Source organism: Triticum urartu, chromosome 6, assembly GCF_003073215.2.
Source record: "Triticum urartu cultivar G1812 chromosome 6, Tu2.1, whole genome shotgun sequence".
Lineage (NCBI taxonomy): Eukaryota > Viridiplantae > Streptophyta > Magnoliopsida > Poales > Poaceae > Triticum > Triticum urartu.
In genome coordinates, this window is record NC_053027.1 from 180,544,981 (window position 1) to 180,564,500 (window position 19,520).

The 19,520-nt window shown below is 53.3% G+C and overlaps 2 protein-coding genes across 2 annotated transcripts; one reads left to right on the forward strand and one right to left on the reverse strand.

The window, feature by feature from the left end:
* Positions 1-1,113: 1,113 nt before the first annotated feature.
* Positions 1,114-2,981, forward strand: LOC125515632 (desmethyl-deoxy-podophyllotoxin synthase-like). The gene is made up of 2 exons (XM_048681145.1): positions 1,114-2,103; positions 2,213-2,981. The coding sequence occupies exons 1-2, from the start codon at positions 1,180-1,182 to the stop codon at positions 2,825-2,827; spliced, it is 1,539 nt and encodes a 512-aa protein (XP_048537102.1). The 5' UTR covers positions 1,114-1,179; the 3' UTR covers positions 2,828-2,981.
* An 11,343-nt stretch (positions 2,982-14,324) lies between these two features.
* LOC125512182 (myosin-11) lies at positions 14,325-17,543 on the reverse strand. The gene is made up of 2 exons (XM_048677262.1): positions 17,290-17,543; positions 14,325-16,846 (listed from the first exon to the last, which is right to left on the reverse strand). Exons 1-2 carry the CDS (start codon positions 17,383-17,385, stop codon positions 14,621-14,623), a joined length of 2,322 nt encoding a protein of 773 aa, XP_048533219.1. The 5' UTR covers positions 17,386-17,543; the 3' UTR covers positions 14,325-14,620.
* Positions 17,544-19,520: the final 1,977 nt, after the last annotated feature.

Below are 19,520 nucleotides of genomic sequence, written 5' to 3' on the forward strand. Positions count from 1 at the left end.
TTCTTTCGGCAGTCGTCGCACTTAATGAGTGGCAACGGTGCGCGGACGAGCTTTTGGGCCAGCAACGAGCCCGGCCGACGGCCGTTCGTGTATCTGTCGGCGAAACGCCGACGGTGTAGATCCGAGCGGCTAGAGGCGGAGTCAGTACTTGTATGCGGCCTTGCCGGGGCCTTCTGGTCCGATGCCCGGCCAGTCCATGGCACAGCGCGGCTTCCCGCACCGGGTGAGCTAAAGTCCGGCCGGATCTGCTCCAAATCCGACCGTCGGGAGTGCAAATCAGGTGGTCGTGGTTGGGTAGCTCGGGGCATCGAGGGAACGGGGACTGCGACAAGGGTTGTGGCGAGCGCGCGGCCGAGCTGCACAGCGGCAATGGCGGCGGCGGCGAGGGACGAGAGTGGCGGGGGGGCGTCTGGAGCAGGGGGTAGAAAAAAGGGGGGTTTGTTTCCCCGACGGGCGGGCCAGGGGAGGACATGAGCAGGCGCCACGCACCGTCCGCGCGTGTCTCTTCGGCCGCAAACTCGGCCCAAACTTGGGCCCAAAATGGGTCGAAAGCGGACAAAAAACGGACGACGGTCCGTTTGCGGACGCACATTGGAAGGCCTGCTCTGTCCGTTTATCCCGAACGAACGCGGGCGGACAGGATGGGTCCCACATTGAATTTGGCCTCATCGGGATATGGTGTACATGTGTGTTCATAGGGGCGAGTGTGTTGCGCGTATATGAGCACATGCGTCTCTGTGGAAAAAAAATGTGCATGCATGCGCTAACTGCCCGTTCTCCTGTACGTTGTTGGCTTGTTCGTCCCTATATGAACATGCACGCGCCCCTGCTTGCCTACGCTTCCATTCCACGCATCCCATCTGCACTGAAACTTTACAGCTAGTGCACAACTTCACACCATCAAGAAGCACGTAACCTGGCCATGTACATACCTGAAACCTAACATTACTGCTCCAGAGTCCAGACATAATCAGCTCGCCTTGCATGAGCTCGGTTTGGAACGACCTTCACCGGCGCCAAGCTGCCAACTAACAACCTTTGGCACTAGTGTAGTGGAGTTTGGTTGGAACCAGCTGCTTCCAACCTTGATGGTTATTTCGTGCTCCGCTCCTACGGGAAATGGCCATATAATTAGCAGATCAGATCGCTGGCTAGCTCCATCACCTTAACGCACCAACCATGGCCATGCAGCAACTCGTGTGCTGGCTCTGCGCCTTCCTGGCCCTCGTCCTCCTCAAGCTTCTTAAGAAGCGTGGCGCCACGACGGCGGCGCCGGCGCTGAAGCTGCCGCCAAGCCCGTCGTCGCTGCCGTTCATCCACAACCTGCACCACCTCCTCCGCAGCCCGATCGCGCACCGCGCCGTGGCCGACATCGCGCGCGAGCTGAACGCGCCGCTCATGTACCTCCAGCTCGGGGAGCTCCCGACCGTGTTCGTCTCGTCCGCGGACGCCGCCCGCGAGATCATGAAGGTGCACGACATGAAGTTCGCCTGGCGGCCGTATCCACCCACCATACAGAAGCTGCGCCCCATGGGGAAGGGGATCTTCTTCGCGCCGTACGGCGCCCTGTGGCGGCAGCTCCGCAAGATCTCCATCGTGAAGCTCCTCAGCGTCCGGCGCGTCCACTCGTTCCACCGCGTGCGGGAGGAGGAGGCCGGCCGCCTCGTCGCCGCCATCGCCGCCACGCCGCCGGGAGAAACCGTGAACCTCTGCGAGCAGATCTTTTGGGTCATCGCGGACTCGACGATGCGCACCATGATCGGCGAGAGGTTCGAGAGGAGGGACGAGTTCCTGGTGGTGTTGGCGGACATCGTCAAGATCGCATCGGGTTTCACCATGGCCGAGTGGTTCCCGTCATCGTGGCTCGTGCACGCCTTCGGTGGCACGAGGCGGCGCGGCCACGCGGGCTACCTTACGACCTACGAGCTGGTGGAGAGCGCCTACCGGCAGCGACAGAAGCGAAAGGAGGCCATGGCTGCACCGTCGACCAGGAACGCCGTGACGGGAGAGGAGGAGGACCTGATGGACGAGCTCATGAGGATACACGAGGAAGGTGACCTCGAGGTGCCTCTCACCATTGGCAACATCAAGGCTGTCACGATAGTAAGTGATTTTACCCGTGCTTAATGCACTATCCCATTTGTTCACTCTGTTCACGAACTAATTAACAGACTAGTAATTGATCCTTAAACAACACTTGCGCACCTTACAGGATCTCTTTGGCGCCGGGACCGAGACGTCAGCAGATGCACTCCAGTGGGCGATGTCAGAGCTGATGAGGAACCCGAGAGTGATGCAGAAAGCACAGGCCGAGCTGCGCGACAAACTCGGCGGGAAGCCTACCGTGACCGAGGCCGGCCTGGCCGACATGACCTACCTGAAGCTCGTCGTCAAGGAGACCCTGAGGCTGCACCCGGCGCTGCCATTGCTCGTTCCAAGGGAGTGCAACGAGACGTGCAAGATCATGGGGTACGACGTGCCCAAAGGCTTCGTCGTGTTCGTGAATGCATGGGCGATCGGCAGGGACCCCAAGTTCTGGGACGACCCGGAGGAGTTCAAGCCGGAGCGGTTCGAGAACTCCACCGTCGACCTCAAGGGGACGGACTTCGAGTTCATACCGTTCGGTGCTGGCCGCAGGCTCTGCCCTGGCTTGGCGTTCGGACTGGCCAGCATTGAGATCGTGCTCGCCGTGCTGCTCTACCACTTCGACTGGGAGCTCCCGGACGGGATGGCCCCGAGCGAGCTAGACATGACTGAGGAGATGGGCATCACCATCCGAAGGAAGAATGATCTTTACCTGCGTCCAACTGTTCGTATAAAGGTGTAGGTTCTCTTTCGAAAAGGAGGGTTTACCCCTAGCCTCTGCATAATAAACATGTGATGCATAGTTGCTTTGCATCGTCAACGGTGACGAGTTTGTCCAATGTACTGCCCGTTTATCGTTACTTGAATAAAATAAGCATGAGGCATATTTCATGAAACCGATTATGTAAGTTGCTTTACAAAAATTCATTGTAAGTCGATTTTGTCTGGGCCGTGATTTTTTTTTTCTAAGTCGATTATGTCCCGGTCATTGGATTTTTTATTTTTTTTGCGAACAATCCCGGTCATTGGATTGAAATCCATGGTTTGGCACCTCTCTTCCTTCTCCAATCCAACCCCTTCTTTTTCTTCCTCCAGCAGGCTGCATCGGAGCGCCGGGATGCGCCTACCGATGGTAGTCCCTTGCTTTAATCTCTCCCTCGCAGCTAGCAAGATCAATCCTTGTCCTAAGACATGAACATACTAAGATTGGAAGACTCGTAGCCATAGCTGCACAAGCAGTGCCGACATGTCACGACCGAGGAGCTTAATTTCAGTACGTGGCGGGGAAGATTTCTTCCCTATCTCCTCTAGTTTCATGGTGCGGGAGTTGGTTCTCATCCATGGCTAGCAGCAGCAAGGGTTACAATGATGGATTGAGGACGGCCACAATTGGATATGGCATGGAGGTCAGTCAGTGCTTTGCGGTGTGACTTGTCGTGTTGTGGTAGGGCAAAGGTGTCACAATCTTCCGATGATGGGTAACTATCGCTTTGGTGGAGAAAGGCTTTGACGACTCGACTACAAACAAGTGATCATATTGTACCTTAGCAATCACTAAACCAATCTCCTGGAGGTTACTGACGATACCAAAAGCATGATCAGCCCTACCACAAAGGTCTATTACTGCAAGCAACCGAAGAACAAGCAAGAGTATGATAAAAAAAACAATCTGAATATTGTGGATATAGATAAAGTATTGATGCAAGTGGGGTTCCAAAAATAGTCTTGGCATGGTCGTTGGACACAAGCGAAGTACACAAAGTTACAGTGGTGACTAACTGTTAACTAAACAAAACCCAAAGAAATTGCTATGAGATTGATCTACTCTTATACAACTAAGGGATGGCTGCCAAGAGGGTGGAAGAACGTCCAAAGACAGTCAAAACCTAACCATAAGTCGTACAAGGCACATGTGCCCAAGTGGAGAAGACACATCATCTTTTGACTTGGATTTTGAGGTAGCATCACACCGTTTTCTCTTTATCTCTGCTCCCGCAAGGAATTTGATGGTGAATCTAATTAGGTTGGGAAGTACAAGAGGTAAGCTTTCCAAAAGAAAAAGATTCACTCAGTTCAGAGTCCGGATGCAAAAGTTGTAAGCATTTGAAATCAGGTAGGTCTGTGCAAGTCCGAATCTGAGTTCAAAACGTGTGTGGGGGGGGGGCTGCTTAAGCCAAAAGTAATGTGAGAGGATTTCTTGAACAAACCTAGTTATTTTATTTTCTTTATCTTCACACGTGGTTTGTACAGGTCTGATAATTCTGCAATTAGGCATGAAATAAAAATAGGTGAAATATTTTTGTTCCGGATGTCGGATCTCGGGTTCCGGCAGACCCTTGAGGTTCGAACACTGGGGTGCGCACGGAGATCTCTCCCCTACCGATTTACGTCCGATCCTCTCGTGCGAATTAAGATGAAAATAATGAACAACACAAGAGACACGAGGTTTATACTGGTTTGGGTCACCGTTGTGGTGTAATACCCTACTCCAGTGTGTGGTGTGGTGGATTGCCTCTTGGGCTGATGATGGACAGTACAGGGGAAGAACAGCCTCACGAGGGGTGTTCTTGAGCTGGTGCGGTGTGTTCTACTTAGTCTCTGGGTTTCTCACTGTTCTTCTCCCTCTCAATTCGATGCCTCTACTCTGTGGTGGCTAGCTCTATTTATAGAGGCCCCGGGCCTCTCCCCGAATAATTGAGCGGGAAGGACGTCAACAATTGGCCATTTTGAAGGGGAACATCTAGTACAAGTTATCTTGACCAAAGGTGGTCTTCGGCTGCCAAAAGCACTGGTGATGACGCCGTCTTGGGCTCCACGGTGACCTCCGTCCAGCCGTCCGGCTGGTCTTGGTCTCGTTGCACCGGAATGGTAACCTTTGCCTGATGCCTTGGCATGTGCTTGCCCCCTTTGCACCAAAGGGAAAACAAGGACTCTGCGCAGGCTGGCGCCCGCCTGGCCTTGATCGTCATGGCTTGCGTCATGGGATCCTCGCGAGGTACCCTTGCATTGATCTCTCCGCCTCCTCGCGAGCCTGCCTGATAAGGCCGCTCTTGAGGAAGCTTCCTGTCGTCCGCCCCGCGAGGCTTGGCCCCTCGCGAGGGTCTTGAGCTTGAGCTGATGAAGATGGGCCGCGCTAGGCCCTCACTTGAGCCAGGCCGCAGGCAGGCAAGTCTGGGGACCCCCGTTCCCAGAACGCCGACAGTAGCCCCCGGGCCGAAGGTGCGCGCGGGCTTGGCTTAGCAGAGAAGCGAAGGGGCAAGCGCGAAGCGCCGCGGGCCCTAACAGCCTGCGGCCTTGGGCGTCGTGCGGCGGTTGATTGGACGTGGGCGTTTGCGCTTCCCACGACGCCTCGGCAACTGCACGACTGACAAAAGAGGGTGCCCTGGCCAGGCTTACTTGCCCTGCTCTCGTCCGTCTTGCCCTAAATCCCCTTTCTCGCTATCCTTTCTCTTGCTCCTGAAATCCTCCAGATCCGTCTCAATTCTTCGCATCCGGCATGCCATGGCGCCTCGCAAGTCCCCGGCTGATGCTTGGTACTCGTCGGCCCTGGATTCCCCGAATTTGTCGGAGAAGAACCTCGCCCCCGCGCTCCTGATGACGGGGGCGCAGGGCAGCGAGGGGGCGACTGTGCTCAAGGCCGGCTCCGACCAGCCTGAGGGCAAGGGGAGCACCTTCTACTCGTTCTGTCGGGCGCCTCCACCCTCGTCTAGTATTGCCCATAGGGCAGCCTAAGTCCGTTGACGCATGGTCCCGCGCGGAGCTCGTCGACCCTCATGCGAAGGCGGTGTTGAGGAAGATGAACGCGGACCTGAGGCCAAGCAATTTGGGGGCGGCGAAGCTGACCGGGGCCACGCTCCTGAGGGAGTTCTTGGAGCACCGGGTGGCTCCGCTCCAGGAGCACTCGCTCCCACTGTGGAGGCTTAGAGGAGCAGATGCCGCTCTGCGCCTGAGCTCCGAGGCCCTGACCGACGAGGATCTGCTCGCGGCCCTCCATTCCTTGGTTGGGGGAGACGTGGCGAGCCCGGTGGGCGCCCCCGTCCCCCTGTTCCTTCGTGACGACTGGGAGCAGGTGGTGAACGCCATGCCCACCTTCAACGGTGAGGGGCTGGTGCCCGCGGCAGCTCCCGAAGATCTTGCGGCGCTGGCGATGGTGAACGTGTCCTCTGGCAGCTCCAGCGAGAGTGAGGAGGAAGAAGAAGCGGAGGAGGAAGAGTCTGTCTTCGAGGCGACTGGCGAAGAGTCGGGGGAGTCCTTCCCTCGGCCTAGGTCTCGGGCCCTCCACTCCATGCCGGATGATGACGATGCTGGCGCCGGGCGAGGAGGGGAGGACTGTCCCTTGGTCAGAAGGAAGGGCAGGTCGGGGCTGGTTCCACCAGGGCCGGTTCCGACCCCTGGGCGGTCTGAAACCAGCCCCAGCCCTCCCGACGTGGCTTCTGCTTCCGAGCCTTCCGAGGCTGACCCGAGCCGCAGGCTCTCGGGCTTCAAGTTCGGCCGGAGGTTACTTGTGTCAGTGAGCGACGACCAGTAAGTGCCCGATTCCTGCTTTGCTTGATTTCTGCCGCCGGGGCTTGACGTCCATGCTTTCTTGTTAGGCCGGCACCTGCGGCGAAGAGGTTGAGAGGGGTTTCTGCGGCCCCGCTTGGGGCGAGTCCTTCTGCCGGGGCGGTCCCTTCGTCCGCTGGGGAGGAAGACGGCGCGGCTCGCGCCTCTCTAGTTCGATCGCTCTCGCGAGGCCGACTGGTACGCCTCGGCGAGGAGCCAGCCCCCGTGGCCCCGCTGACTATGGAGTCGACTGCGCCCGATGCTACAGTCGGGGCGGCCAAGGCCCAGGGCGTTCCTTCTCGCCAAACCGTGATCACGCCGCCGTCTTGTTCGCCCGCTCCGCCAGTTCCCGCTTCTTCTGCTTCCTCAGCCGCCGTCCTGGACCAGGTCGCCAGCGAAGTGAGCCAGCTGCGGGAGGATCTTCTGAGTGCGGACCCTCGTCTGGTGACCGGGCGCCTGGAGCTAGCTTCTGGCTGGGCCCGTTCTGCTGCCTCCGTCCGAGCGGTGTTGAGCCAGGCCGTGTCGTCCTCCGACGAGGAGAGGCGGGCCGCTAACCAAGCCAAGGCCGCTCACGATGCTGCCCTGGGCGACGTTGCAACTTCCCAGGGCCGCTGCAAGACGCTTGAGGCCGAACTGCAGGGCCTGCGCGACGAGCTCGCCAAGGAGGCCCATGGCCGCCAGGAGAGAGAGAAGGAGATGAAGGCTCGGGAGTCCTCCGTCAAGGACCGGGGCGCCAAGCTCGATGACCGCCACAGCCGACTGGAGACGCTGGAGCGGTCGCTGAAGGCGGAGAGGCCCGAGCTGGACGCCAAGGCGAAGGTCCTGACGGAGGACCGGGTGGCCTTCGTGAAGCTGGAGAAGAAGGCTCATGGCATACTGAAGATGTTGTATGAGAGCGGCCTGGAGGAGCCGTTGGCTGGTGCGGAGGACGGCCCCGCCAAGCTGCTCCCCTTCCTGGTTGATGCGCTTGAGGATGTCGCAGACGGACTTGGCCCCACGGTCGAGGCCGAGGCGCGCGCCCTGTCTTCTGCAGCGCTGACGCGTGTCCTCGGCCATGTCTACCTGCGTGACCCCAACGTCGACTTCGACAGCCTGCTGGAGCTCGTGAGCGGCGACCGTGCCGCTGCTGCCGCTAAGGCCGTGAAAGGCCGAGCCGAGGTTTTGCTGGGGAAGTTCCGCTCCTTCAGCATCCTGCCCGGGCGCGGCACCGCTAGCTCCGTGGCCTCAGGAGGCGGCGCCGCTGGAGAGTGATCCTTGCGCGGCTTCTGTCCTGTTTTTATTCCTGCAACACGCACCATGCCTCGCGGAGGCGTTTAAACTTGTGTTTGGCGTTGTGGAACAATCTTATGGCTTGTAATGTTTTCTTTGAATTTCCTAGAATTTGCATTCTCCTCTCCTACTTGTTTACGCTCTACGTCGGCAGGGCCCGGCCCCACGCGTACCTCACCCAGCGTTAGCCCCGACCGGAAACCAAGGATGGGACTAAGGAGTGAGGGGCTACGTGGCAAGTTAGGCTCCTGAGTCGCGATGCTCAGGAGTCCCCCTTGACGCTCAAACGGGTTTCGTACCTTGGCTCCGCTCGGGGAGTGGCGCGCGATGACCAGGTCCAATGGACCTGGCTGGGTGGCGTGCGCTCGGGCGAGGCCCGGGCGTAGCCCCCATGTCCAGCCCCCTCGTGCGGCACTCCCGAGGGGAGGCGTTGCGATGGTGCCGGACACTGAGCTCTGGGCTCCCTGAGGTTGGTATGGCCGTGGGCCGCCCTCAGTTGTTTATCACCAGCACGGAGCATAGCGCTTCTGTATGTGTACGGGCATAGCCGCTCCTCGGCAGTGTCGTCAGCCAGCGCGGAGGATGGTGCTTCCACTGGTGCGTGGGAGGGGGCTCCCCTCCGGGAGGAGCCCCCGGGGCGTGTACAGCCCCGCCCTGACACGTGGCCAGCACGGTAGGGCTAGGAGAGGTGTATCTGGGCACCCGTGAGTCAGCGCAGGACTCACGAGGCCCTACCTCGAGGCGGGTTGCGCCTGGCTCTGGGCCTTTATCAATTGGTGTGTTCCTGCAGGGTTGTTAGAATGCAAATGCTCTACGTCCTCAGGTCCCGGCCCTCGAGCGAGCTCAGCCGCCGCTGGTATGACAGGTCGCGATGCCGTGGGTCAAGGCCAGAGGGTGAGGGCTGGAGAGCCAGTAAGAGCCCATGAGTCACGATGCTCAGGCGCCCCCCTTTTAACGTGCAATCACTTTGCATGACGACAAGCAGTAGGTGATAATTATGGGAATCAGATTAAACGTGAAAGAACAACTTCATCCTAAGGTAAATGCTGGAAAAGCAACTGCCGCTGGGTCGGGCCCGAGCGGCGTGGGGATGATGCAGCCCGAAGGGCGCCCCCAACAAGGTAAGTAAAGAGCATAAACAAAATGGATACATGCCGCGGGGACGGACCCACGCGGCCTGGGAATGGTGCAGCCCTGTGGGCGCTCCCAGCTAAAGGTAGAACTCTGAAAGATGTCACCTGATGCTGTTGAAGATGAAGTGATGCTGAGGAAGTGAGCGATGCGCGGTGAAGACGTCGGCCCTCATGAGCCCCAGGCCCAGGGGCCTCGGGAGGCTCCGGTGGCAAGTGCAGATCTTCGGGGACCATCGCCACCTCCGCCAGGACCGCGCGATGCCTGATCTCCCGAGCCTTCAAAAAGCTCCTCAACAGGCACTGATGTGCGGCGACCGCGCTCGGCAGGCCGAAGGGCATGCGAACGTAGCTGTGAGGTGGTCCCTCGCAGTGTCCTACGGCCGAAGGCCATAGGCGCTCCTGAAACGCAACTCGGGGGTGAAGGAGAGGCAGCCCGCCGTGGCCACCGGCGCCCTTTGCTGGTGCTGGACTCGTTCTTGCGGGTCACCATGCGCCGCCACTGGGAGCAGCGCGGGGTCTTGTCGTGGAGGCGCTGGGGCGCGATCTTGGCGCGCCGGCGCTGGGAGCGCGCGAGCACCTTCCCGGGGATGTGGGATCTCTTGGCAGCTCCCTTCTTGCTGCGCAGGCACCGGACGTGGAGGGTCCCGCCCTGGGGCTGCGCGCCTTGGAGCCAAGGCACCTTCTTGGGGAGGAGGCGGCAGAGGCGCCTCCTGATCCTCGCTCCCTGCACGGGACGGAGGGCGAGGCAGCGAGAGGGACCGCAAGGGGGAGCCCCCTGCGGCACCGACGAGCTCGGTGATGCGGGCGAGCCAGTCCTCGTAGAGGTCGTCGACGGGGCGATAGTGCAGGAGCTCCCGCGCCAAGAGCAGTGAGGCGTGCGCATCCATGGGTGCGCGACGAGCATGGGAGGACGAGCTAGCTGGAGTCAGCGACGGGGTGGCGGTGCGGCCATCCCGTCGCACCGAAGGATGCTGGGACGAGGCCTGCTGCTCGTTCCCCGCCGGGCCGGTGGCGGCGTTGGCGGCGGGCGACGGGGAACAACGAGGGGGGCCGCCGACGGGCGCCGTCTGGGTGACGCGAGTGGCGCGAGCAGCCCGGCGCTCGGCGCGAGCCCGACGAGCGTCAGCCATGGACACGACGGAAGATTACACGCGAACAGCAGAAGAAAGATTCCGGCGCACCCCTACCTGGCGCGCCAAATGTCGGATCTCGGGTTCTGGCAGACCCTTGAGGTTCGAACACTGGGGTGCGCGCGGAGATCTCTCCCCTACCGATCTACGCCTGATCCTCTCGTGCGAACTAAGATGAAAATGATGAACAACGCAAGAGACACGAGGTTTATACTGGTTCGGGCCACCGTTGTGGTGTAATACCCTACTCCAGTGTGTGGTGTGGTGGATTGCCTCTTGGGCTGATGATGGACAGTACAGGGGAAGAACAGCCTCACGAGGGGTGTTCTTGAGCTGGTGCGGTGTGTTCTACTTAGTCTCTACTGGGTTTCTCACTGTTCTTCTCCCTCTCAATTCGATGCCTCTACTCTGTGGTGGCTAGCTCTATTTATACAGGCCCTGGGCCTCTCCCCGAATAATTGAGTGGGAAGGGCGCCAACAATTGGCCATTTTGAAGGGGAACATCTAGTACAAGTTATCCTGACCAAAGGTGGTCTTCGGCTGCCAAAAGCACTGGTGATGACGCCGTCTTGGGCTCCATGGTGACCTCTGTCCGGCCGTCCGGCTGGTCTTGGTCTCGTTGCACCGGAATGGTAACCTTTGCCTGATGCCTTGGCCTGTGCTTACCCCCTTTGCACCAAAGGGGAAACAAGGACTCTGCGCAGGCTGGCGCCCGCCTGGCCTCGATCGTCATGGCTTGCGTCATGGGATCCTCGCGAGGTACCCTTGCATTGATCTCTCCGTCTCCTCGTGAGCCTGCCTGATGAGGCCGCTCTTGAGGAAGCTTCCTGTCGTCCGCCCCGCGAGGCTTGTCCCCTCGCGAGGGTCTTGAGCTTGAGCTGATGAAGATGGGCCATGCTGGGCCCCCACTTGAGCCATGCCGCAGGCCGCAGGCAGGCAAGTCTGGGGACCCCCGTTCCCAGAACGCCGACACCGGAGAACAAAATAAATTATTGCATAATTTTTATTAGAAACCATCTTAAAAATATACATGTATGTAATATTTTTTGGTTGCATTCAAGGTAGTCATGTCATCATCAGGTCGTGACAGCATGTCATGGAGGCGAACAACAATGGTGATCACAGTGAGGTGGTGTGGCATGCGGCATCGTGGTTCTTCCACTCACAGGTGCCATTGGGCATGACACACGTGGTGGCGGATACTGCTACATGTTGTTATGGCGCACGCCATCCATCTACCAAACGGGGGTGCGGCGGTGATGTCTTCTCTTTCGTTGGGGAAGATGGGCATCATAAGGAAGAACTTGTTGGCCGAAAGCAACAGGGTGATGTCTTCTCTTTCGTTGAATTCTTGTTCGTGTGACAAGTTCAGTGCAAGTGAGACGGTTTAGAGTTGTATGACCTAGTTGCGACATTGAGGTTGTATTTTTCGGGCTGAAAATCTATGATTTAGCCATCTAGCTAGATCAGGCAACATCATCGTATGTGCTTTGTATCCTTATTGCAAGTGTTGACTCAAAATTCTACTTAGGGAATCATAGCACTAGGTTTGACTTTGGTTGAATCAACTAACATAGGCATTTGAGCATCAATTCTTTGTTGAACGCGTTGTCTTGGAGTTTGCTCCTTTGTTCTGACACGTGTCGCTCGTCGTTGAATTATGAAACATAGTTATGGAGTTGGTGGTAGGTTTGTGGGGAGATTTTACCATGAGGTAGGTTCAATAATGTTGATGACCTTGGGTTTTTCTTTTCTTTTTCGCAAGACGAAGTTTTCGGCGTCTATGCTAAGCATTATTTTACACTACTTACTGGCAAGTTGCTTGTGCTACGATCGCAAAACCAAAGGAAACACGATGTAATTTACTTTACTCAAAAAACCTTGTAGGCTACCTTAGTTGGGTTTTGGCAGTTGACATGAATGAGATTAGTGATGAGAGACAACATGAGTAGGTGATTGAGTGATGCAAGAAGACGAAAGGAGGGGGATTCAGGTGGGTGATGCGAGAAGACCATCAACTCCAATCTTTATAAGTAGGGAAGTCATATATGGTTGTGTGCATCAATCGATGATGATGCCGATAGTTATCTTTTTTTTCGAAATCGATAATTTTACACTTGAACCTGCAACTTTCACACCTTCAAACTATCCTGGAATGTTTATGAATGGATGAATTTTGAAGATGGCGGGTAGAATTTGTTCATGTAAAGAGATCGTAAAAAAATATCGACTATAACTCATAGAATATTTTGGTTCCTAAATAATAACCGTCCATAATAACCTTATAAAGTGCTAGAGATGGACAGAGGAGGGAAGGACAGGAAAATTAAGAGGGAGGCCAGGCTAGAGTTGTGAGGTACCACCACCAACCTTCCGCCAGCTCCCTCTTTCCCTGTACCCCGGTCCTGTCCCTGAGGCGGTGACAGCCTGACAGGAGCCTCACCCTTGTTCGGCTCACAATCAGTGGTTTTGATCAACCCTGTTGTCGCTGCCGCCTTGTCGAGGTGGCAGCGTGGGGGCACACCCAAAGGGTGGTGGCGATCTTCTTCCAAGTGGGCAACAACATCTGATCACCATCTTCTTGTCTGTTTTCATTTTTGAGTCACATTTATCAATATCAACAGTCTCCGAAAAGATGACGACGTACTTTTTTGTTAACCAATTATATGCGTGCTAGAACGACCAAGACCTTGATTTTCTTCAGCATGGATTTAAATATTTGGTTCGATGATTCATAGTTAAACTCTAAGCCTCAAGTTTCTTAGCTTATACACGGTTGTGTTGAAATATTAGGCAAATCCATTATTAATTCCAGTAAATAATTCATGAATAGTACAAAAAATAGCATGCAATAATCTAGCATACTAGACAAACTGGATAACATGCACGGCATCATCACATATATAACAACAACTACAAATAGAGATATGAACAAATTACAATGGACGCACTATTCGTTAGCTACTGTGGGAGCGATGTTGTTGATGACGATGTTAACGAAGATCTTTTGCTAACGGTGTTGTAGATGACGATGAGTAGCGCTGCACGACTTGGGCAGAAGATGATCTGTGATGACGAACTTGAGCAGTCACGCAGAGCACTTCCCAAAAACCTAATTCGTTCTCTCGCGGTGAAGAATCGCAAGGACGAACGCTTCCGGGGACCTCCTCTCGCGCACGCCGACGCCGGCATTCGGGATGGAATAGACTACTATGGTGCCGTAAGTTGCAAGATGTGGCAAAACCCTAGATGTTTTCGTTGTGTCTTTGGCCGCGGCTGGTAGCGGTATATATAATAGGACCATAATAGGACCAGAAGCGGTATCGTGTCACGATCACGATCTCAAGTCAACTTGGTTTCTAAGTCATATACTTACCGGACAAGAAATAATTAACTTGTCTGCCAAGAGGAAAAAGAAAATCGTGCCCGGCCAGGCGAGGCGAGGCAAGCGCGCGTGTGATCTTCTATTTCTCTTTCAACACATCATTTAGTGTGGAGGTTGGATCATTTCGATCTAAACTTGTCTTCGTCGGCGGCGGTTGCTCTTCTGGTGCGTTGGTCCTATGAGGCCTTAACACGACGACTTCCGACTGTCTACAAGTTGTGCCAGGGCTCCTGCGAGGGAGGGACGATGGCGGCGGCGCGCCTTCGATTCGCTTCAGTGGTTGTAGTCATCGCTAGATGGTTTACGAATCTGGATGTAATTTTTATTATTTCTGGTGTTTGTTGTACTGTCATGATTAAAGCTGAATAGATTGGAAATTTCTCGTAAAAAAAAGAGAACACCCTATATAAAGTGGTGAAACACTTCCTCTAAACTTTAGCACCACCACTTGCTATTTGTTTATGGGCGTCTATTTGAAATTTCAGACACTGTACGTGGGCTAGGCCCATTTGTTTCTAACAGTTTGATGCTCAAGCATCCCGTGTAAATTTGAACTACGGAGTTTTCGAAAGCAAGTGGAAAGACAAGAGTATTTAACTTTTTTGAAGAAAGAAGAGAGAGTACTTGATAGCCATCTACTTTAGTAGCTTTGGGATTTGAAATTATTTGAAGTTGCAATGAAACAGTAAAACACCGCTGCACCAACTTTGCTGCACATGGAAATATTCACCACAATATCAGTAGTAGTTTTGGCATGACGAAAACCAGCACCAATTGCCATATCAGTAACTTCCCATGTATATTTAGGGGGGAACACATTGAACAAAGATCTGAGGAATAGTTTGAGGCACATTACAAAAAGAGCACAAAGGATCAGATGACCAGCTTCTGCTCAACATGTTACCCTTTTTCAAAATGGCAGTTTGTGAAATCAACCAGAGAAGATCTCATCCTTCTGGGCGACATCGCTGTCCATAAATGTTCGAACGATCTATCTGGTATATCTCTACTCTGAAGCTATCTTGGAAGATCTACCTTGATAGAATTGGAAGACTACATGCTTTAGTTTGAAGCTATCATTCCTCAACATCGTTTATTATGTCATCAGTGACAATCTGTTTTGTCAATGAGAAGAGCCTAACTATTTCTTTTTCAGCTTCAAGAATCACATCCGTCTTCTTGTGTACTTCCATTTTAGGATCACATTTAATGATTTTTTGACTCTCTGATGCAACCAAGTTAATACCAGAATCAGCTTTGACGTGTTTGAAGAAATCCTTAGTCATATCCGCAAGCTTCCTCAATGCAGTCGTAGCAGCAAGTGCTTCGACCTCCGCAGCATCAATTTGAAGCTCTGGCAGCTCCATCTCTCCTACAATGCCGCCCTCTGTTGTCTCACTGGAAAAACCAGCAAGTTCATTTGTGGCACTGGGATCCGGTAACTCTTCCAACTCACGTAGTTCCCTCTCCTTCACATCCCATTTTTTAAGTACTGCCTTCAGCTCTTGATCTTTGGCATCAAGTGCTTCATGAGCAGCTCTCAACTCCATGTCCTTATGCCGCAAGCATTCTCTTAACATCTCTATGTCAGCCTCCAGTTGATTATGCTTATGTAAATTGGACTCGAGGGCTGTACTTGTGCTTGAAATTTCATCATCCAGTAATGTATAGATGTCCATTTCTCCGGCTTTTACGGAACTAGCAAGATCGCCAGTGAGCTCAGCCATCCCTTGAACCATGGATTCAGCTTGCGAGCATCTGAGCCGTATGCTATCCAACTCACTCTCCAGTGTTTCTATATGTTGTTCTTTATCATGTAATTCAGTTCTAGCCTGAACCAGTTGATCCTTCTTGCTATTTAGCAACTGCTGAAGCTCAACAATTTCACTGCTGACTTCAGTTAGTCTGCTCTGTGTATCAGAAAGCTCTGAATCCTTTTCTTGAACAGCCAATTGAATAGACTCTACCTTTAACTTCATATCTTGGACTTCCTGTCTGGCTTCTAACAGCTCAAACTCTTTTACTTTAACAAGTTCTTGTGATTTGGTGCACTCATTTTCTTTCTGAACAAGCTCCTTCTGAAGAAAGCCTACTTCTTCAGTTCTATGTTCTAAGCTCTGTTTTTCTTTCGTTAATTCGGCTTCTAGAGACTCGACCTTCTCCATTTCCTTAAGTAACTGTGATTCAAGTTCATGACAACGAGACTGTGCATAATTGAGCTCCTGTGTCTTCCCTTGAATCTCCAGTTGAGCAGCCTCCAAATCATGGGTGTAAGACATCAGTAATACCCTTTGGTCCTCGAGTTCCTGTACTTGTTCCTGCAACTGAACCGCTTGATCTTCTATTTGTCTGCGAGAGGAAGCGAAAGCATCTTTTGAAGAGATCAATTCAGAGCGTACAGCATCTAGCAGAGACCTCACACGTTTGAAGTCAGTGATAATACCCTTGATATCATCTGTATCTTTGAATGCCAGTTGTGCAAGTTCCTTTAACTCTTGTTGTGCTGCTAGCCATCCTAAACTCTGCTTCTCAAGTTCCTGTTCAGCAACTTTCAGTTTCTCTTCATTAGTTTTCCTCGATTCATTTGATCTGGCGATATCCATTGTCTTTCTTTTAATTTCACTCTGCAGCTCCCTAACTGTTGCTTCTTGCTGCGCAATAGCTTGATTAGCTGTAAGAAGCAGCTGTTCTTTGGACCTGATCTCTGAACGCATCAGGTCTGCTTCCTCGTTCTTCTTGAACATATCTCGTTTGAGATTTTCCACTTCAGTTACCTTCTGAGAAAGCAAAGCTTGTGACCTGGCAATAGTCCTGTCTTGCCCCTCAACCAGAAGCTTCAGATTACTGATCTGCTTCACTCGCAACGCCAGATCTCTACTTGCCTTTTTCAGTGCTTTCTCTATTCCTTGTTGCCTTACATAAGCTTTGCGGATCGCTTCCTCTCTCTGATCAAGGTCCTGCTTTGTCTTGCTCAACCTTATCCGATCATCGGAAACCCTCTTCTCTGCGCTGCGAAGATCCCTCTCTTTGTTTCTGAGGATAGACAAGGCACCCTCGAATTCAGACTTCAGGACCTCAATGCTCACGCTCAGTTCACTATCATGAGAAGCACCAGTGTCTAAACTTTGTGTCCTCGCAAATAGCCGCTCCAGCAACTCTCTAGCTGGCTCAGTCGTTCCATTATCACCATCAGTTATATTTGATCTAATACCTTTTACGACTGATTTGATCAAACGAGGAGCATATTTCAGATGCTGAGTCTGAAATGCCTCCATGAAACTCAGCTTCTGCCTGAACATAACCTGAGAGAGTTGCAGGAAACAATGCATAAGTAGGATATTAGGATAAGGAAATGGTCACAACCTAGTGAAGCAATCTGAGGAATATCCTTTCCTCAAACTAAGCACGTAAAAATTTGTTTTGTAAATGGAAGAACTGAAGGACAGTACACTGAACTTCAGAAACTCACTGCTACATAAGGTGAAGTATCATAACTGATGAAATTTGATCGCAGTTTACTGAATTTATCACAATTGAACCAATTCCAGAAAAGTTTTTAAAAAAAGTACTAGTACTAGCAGAACATGAATTAGGACACCGAATCTGGTATCCTTCTACTTCAAACACATGTGGACGGGCACGGAATCGGGAAAACACGAACGCAAGCAGTCCATGTAACAGTGAGCAGCGTGGTACCACGAAACAGCGATATGAGAAAAGGAAGAAAAGATCAGCGGGCGCTCACATGACTGGCGGTACGGCACGACGGGGGTGTGCTGCGGAGAGCGGCGGCCACCGCCGGCGGCGGCGACGGGGATGGGGAGCCGATGGAGAGGCGCATGGCCGCGGAACATGGGGAGAGGGAACCACCGCGGCCCGGGCGCGATCGGACGGCTGGCAATGCGCCTGCGGGGTGCGGAGGAAGGCGAGGAGATACGAGGCAGAGGGAGTGCGGGAGATGAGGTGGTTGAACCGGCGCGCCCAGCCGCGTGTGGACTGCAACGTCGACCACGCGAGAAGCGTGAGAGAGAGCTGTGTCGTTTACTCGTTTGCCTTCTACTGTTCTACAGCTTTTCTTCTCCGTTCACTCGTCTTACTACCTTTTTTCTTTCTGTTCCAAATGTATGAGTTTATAACACATGAAAAATTAAGGTACACTTTGGTTGCCTTAAAAAAATGAGTTTACATAACACATGGAAATTGTTAGGGACAACCTTGACTTTAAGAAAATGAGTTTATAACACATGAAAAATTATTAGGGACTATTTTGACTAGGAACGGAATATTAGGGTAAAGGGTTAACATCCATATGCTATTGGGAAACACTTCTTATCGAAGAACTGCATCCTTGTGATTTACATAGGCATGGCCAAGGCGGCGCACCGGCACTTTATCGACATTCTAGGCACCGTTGAGGAGCGTGCTTTCACAATCACCTTGGTGAGATCCACGCTGGGCAATTTGACCTATCTGGCCTCGAGAGACCATTTACCGAGAAGGAGATCCGTGTCGCTGTCAAGAGTTTGCCATCCGGTAAGGCGCCCGAGCCGGATGGGTTCACTTCTTAGTTCCTTTGAAGCGCTTGGGAGGTCATCAAGCACAGCATTTGCGATATCCTTGGGAAGCTTTACTCGCTCAACGGTCGTGGCTTCCACAAGTTGAACGAAGCCCTCATCACCTTCCTTCCCAGGAAAGCATATGGGGAGTCACTTTTTGACTATTGCGCAATCAGCCTGATCCACCTCCTAGCTAATCTGTTTGTGAAAGCCATTTTCACTCCGATTGGCTCCTAGGTTAGCAACGATGGTATCCACCAACCAAAGCGCATTCATTGTCGGTTGTAGCATCCACAACAACTTTTGCTCGTGCAACAAACGACGCTCCTATTCCACAACCTCAAAGTTCACCGCATGCTTCTCAAGCTTGACATCACCAGGGCATTCGACCCAATTGCTTGGCCATTCTTGTTAGAGCTGTTGCGGCATCTTGGCTTCGGACAGCGGTGGATGGAGTGGATCTCCATTCTCCTCTCACCGGCTCCATGCATGTGTTCATTAATGGGGGTTCCTGGACCACCCATTATGCACCCATGTGGCCTTTGGCAGGGAACCCCCCTCTCTCCGATGATCTTCACCCTCGTCGTCAATGTCCTCAACTCGCTCATTTAGACGACAGTTCAGCGAGGTCTGCTCCAACGGCCGACCCCTCGACATGTGGCCTCTAGCATATGGTTGTATGCCGGCGATGTTGTCATCTTTTTGCCACCCAGATGAGCATGACATCACCACCATCAGGGCTCTGCTCTGGATCTTTGGATCCGCGTCCGGTCTTCACACAAATCTAGCTAAGTGCTCCGCAACTCCGGTCGGTTGTTCCAAGGAACACATCTCCTTGCTCGCTCGTGAGATGACATGCTCCGTGACCAGTTCCCGATGAAGTATATCGGCTTCCCCCTCTCGGCCTCTCCATCCGGGAGGTGGCCTTTTTGGACCTTCTTCCGCTTATCAAGCATTCAACAACAACAAAGGGAAAAGTAAATAGGGTGAGTTCTTCTCCAAATCCAAGAGGAATTGATAGATAGTCTCCCCAAATCTCTAACAGAGATGGTGATCTTGAAACCAAGTTGGATCTTCTCCGAAGGAGACCTTGATCTCCAATGGAGTGGTAGATGAGCAAAGCCCTCCCAAAAATAGTCTAAACTTCACTAACCTAAGATCTGGAGCGGAGTATGGCTTATATAGTCTAGCCACCAAGGGCTAAGTGAGTGGGGAAAGTTACATGGGCTCGTGGCCTCTCTCACTATGCGCAGGCAAGCCCAAAGTTCTAGGATTGCTCAAAAGTTCTGGGCGACGGATGTTCCAGGGCTGGTTCCGTGGTGGTTTCAGGTTATTCAGAGAGTTTGCACGTGCTGGAGTAGTCAGAGCCAGAAGTTCTGGGGCTGGCTGAAAGTTTGGGGGAGGATGGGGAGTTTCGGGG

Coding starts and splice junctions, on each gene's coding strand:
- LOC125515632 (XM_048681145.1), top strand. CDS start 1,180: ATGGCCATGCAGCAACTCGTGTGCTGGCTCTGCGCCTTCCTGGCCCTC. Junction 2,104..2,212: donor ACATCAAGGCTGTCACGATA/GTAAGTGATTTT, acceptor CGCACCTTACAG/GATCTCTTTGGCGCCGGGAC.
- LOC125512182 (XM_048677262.1), bottom strand. CDS start 17,385: ATGCGCCTCTCCATCGGCTCCCCATCCCCGTCGCCGCCGCCGGCGGTG. Junction 16,847..17,289: donor CGTGCCGTACCGCCAGTCAT/GTGAGCGCCCGC, acceptor CAACTCTCTCAG/GTTATGTTCAGGCAGAAGCT.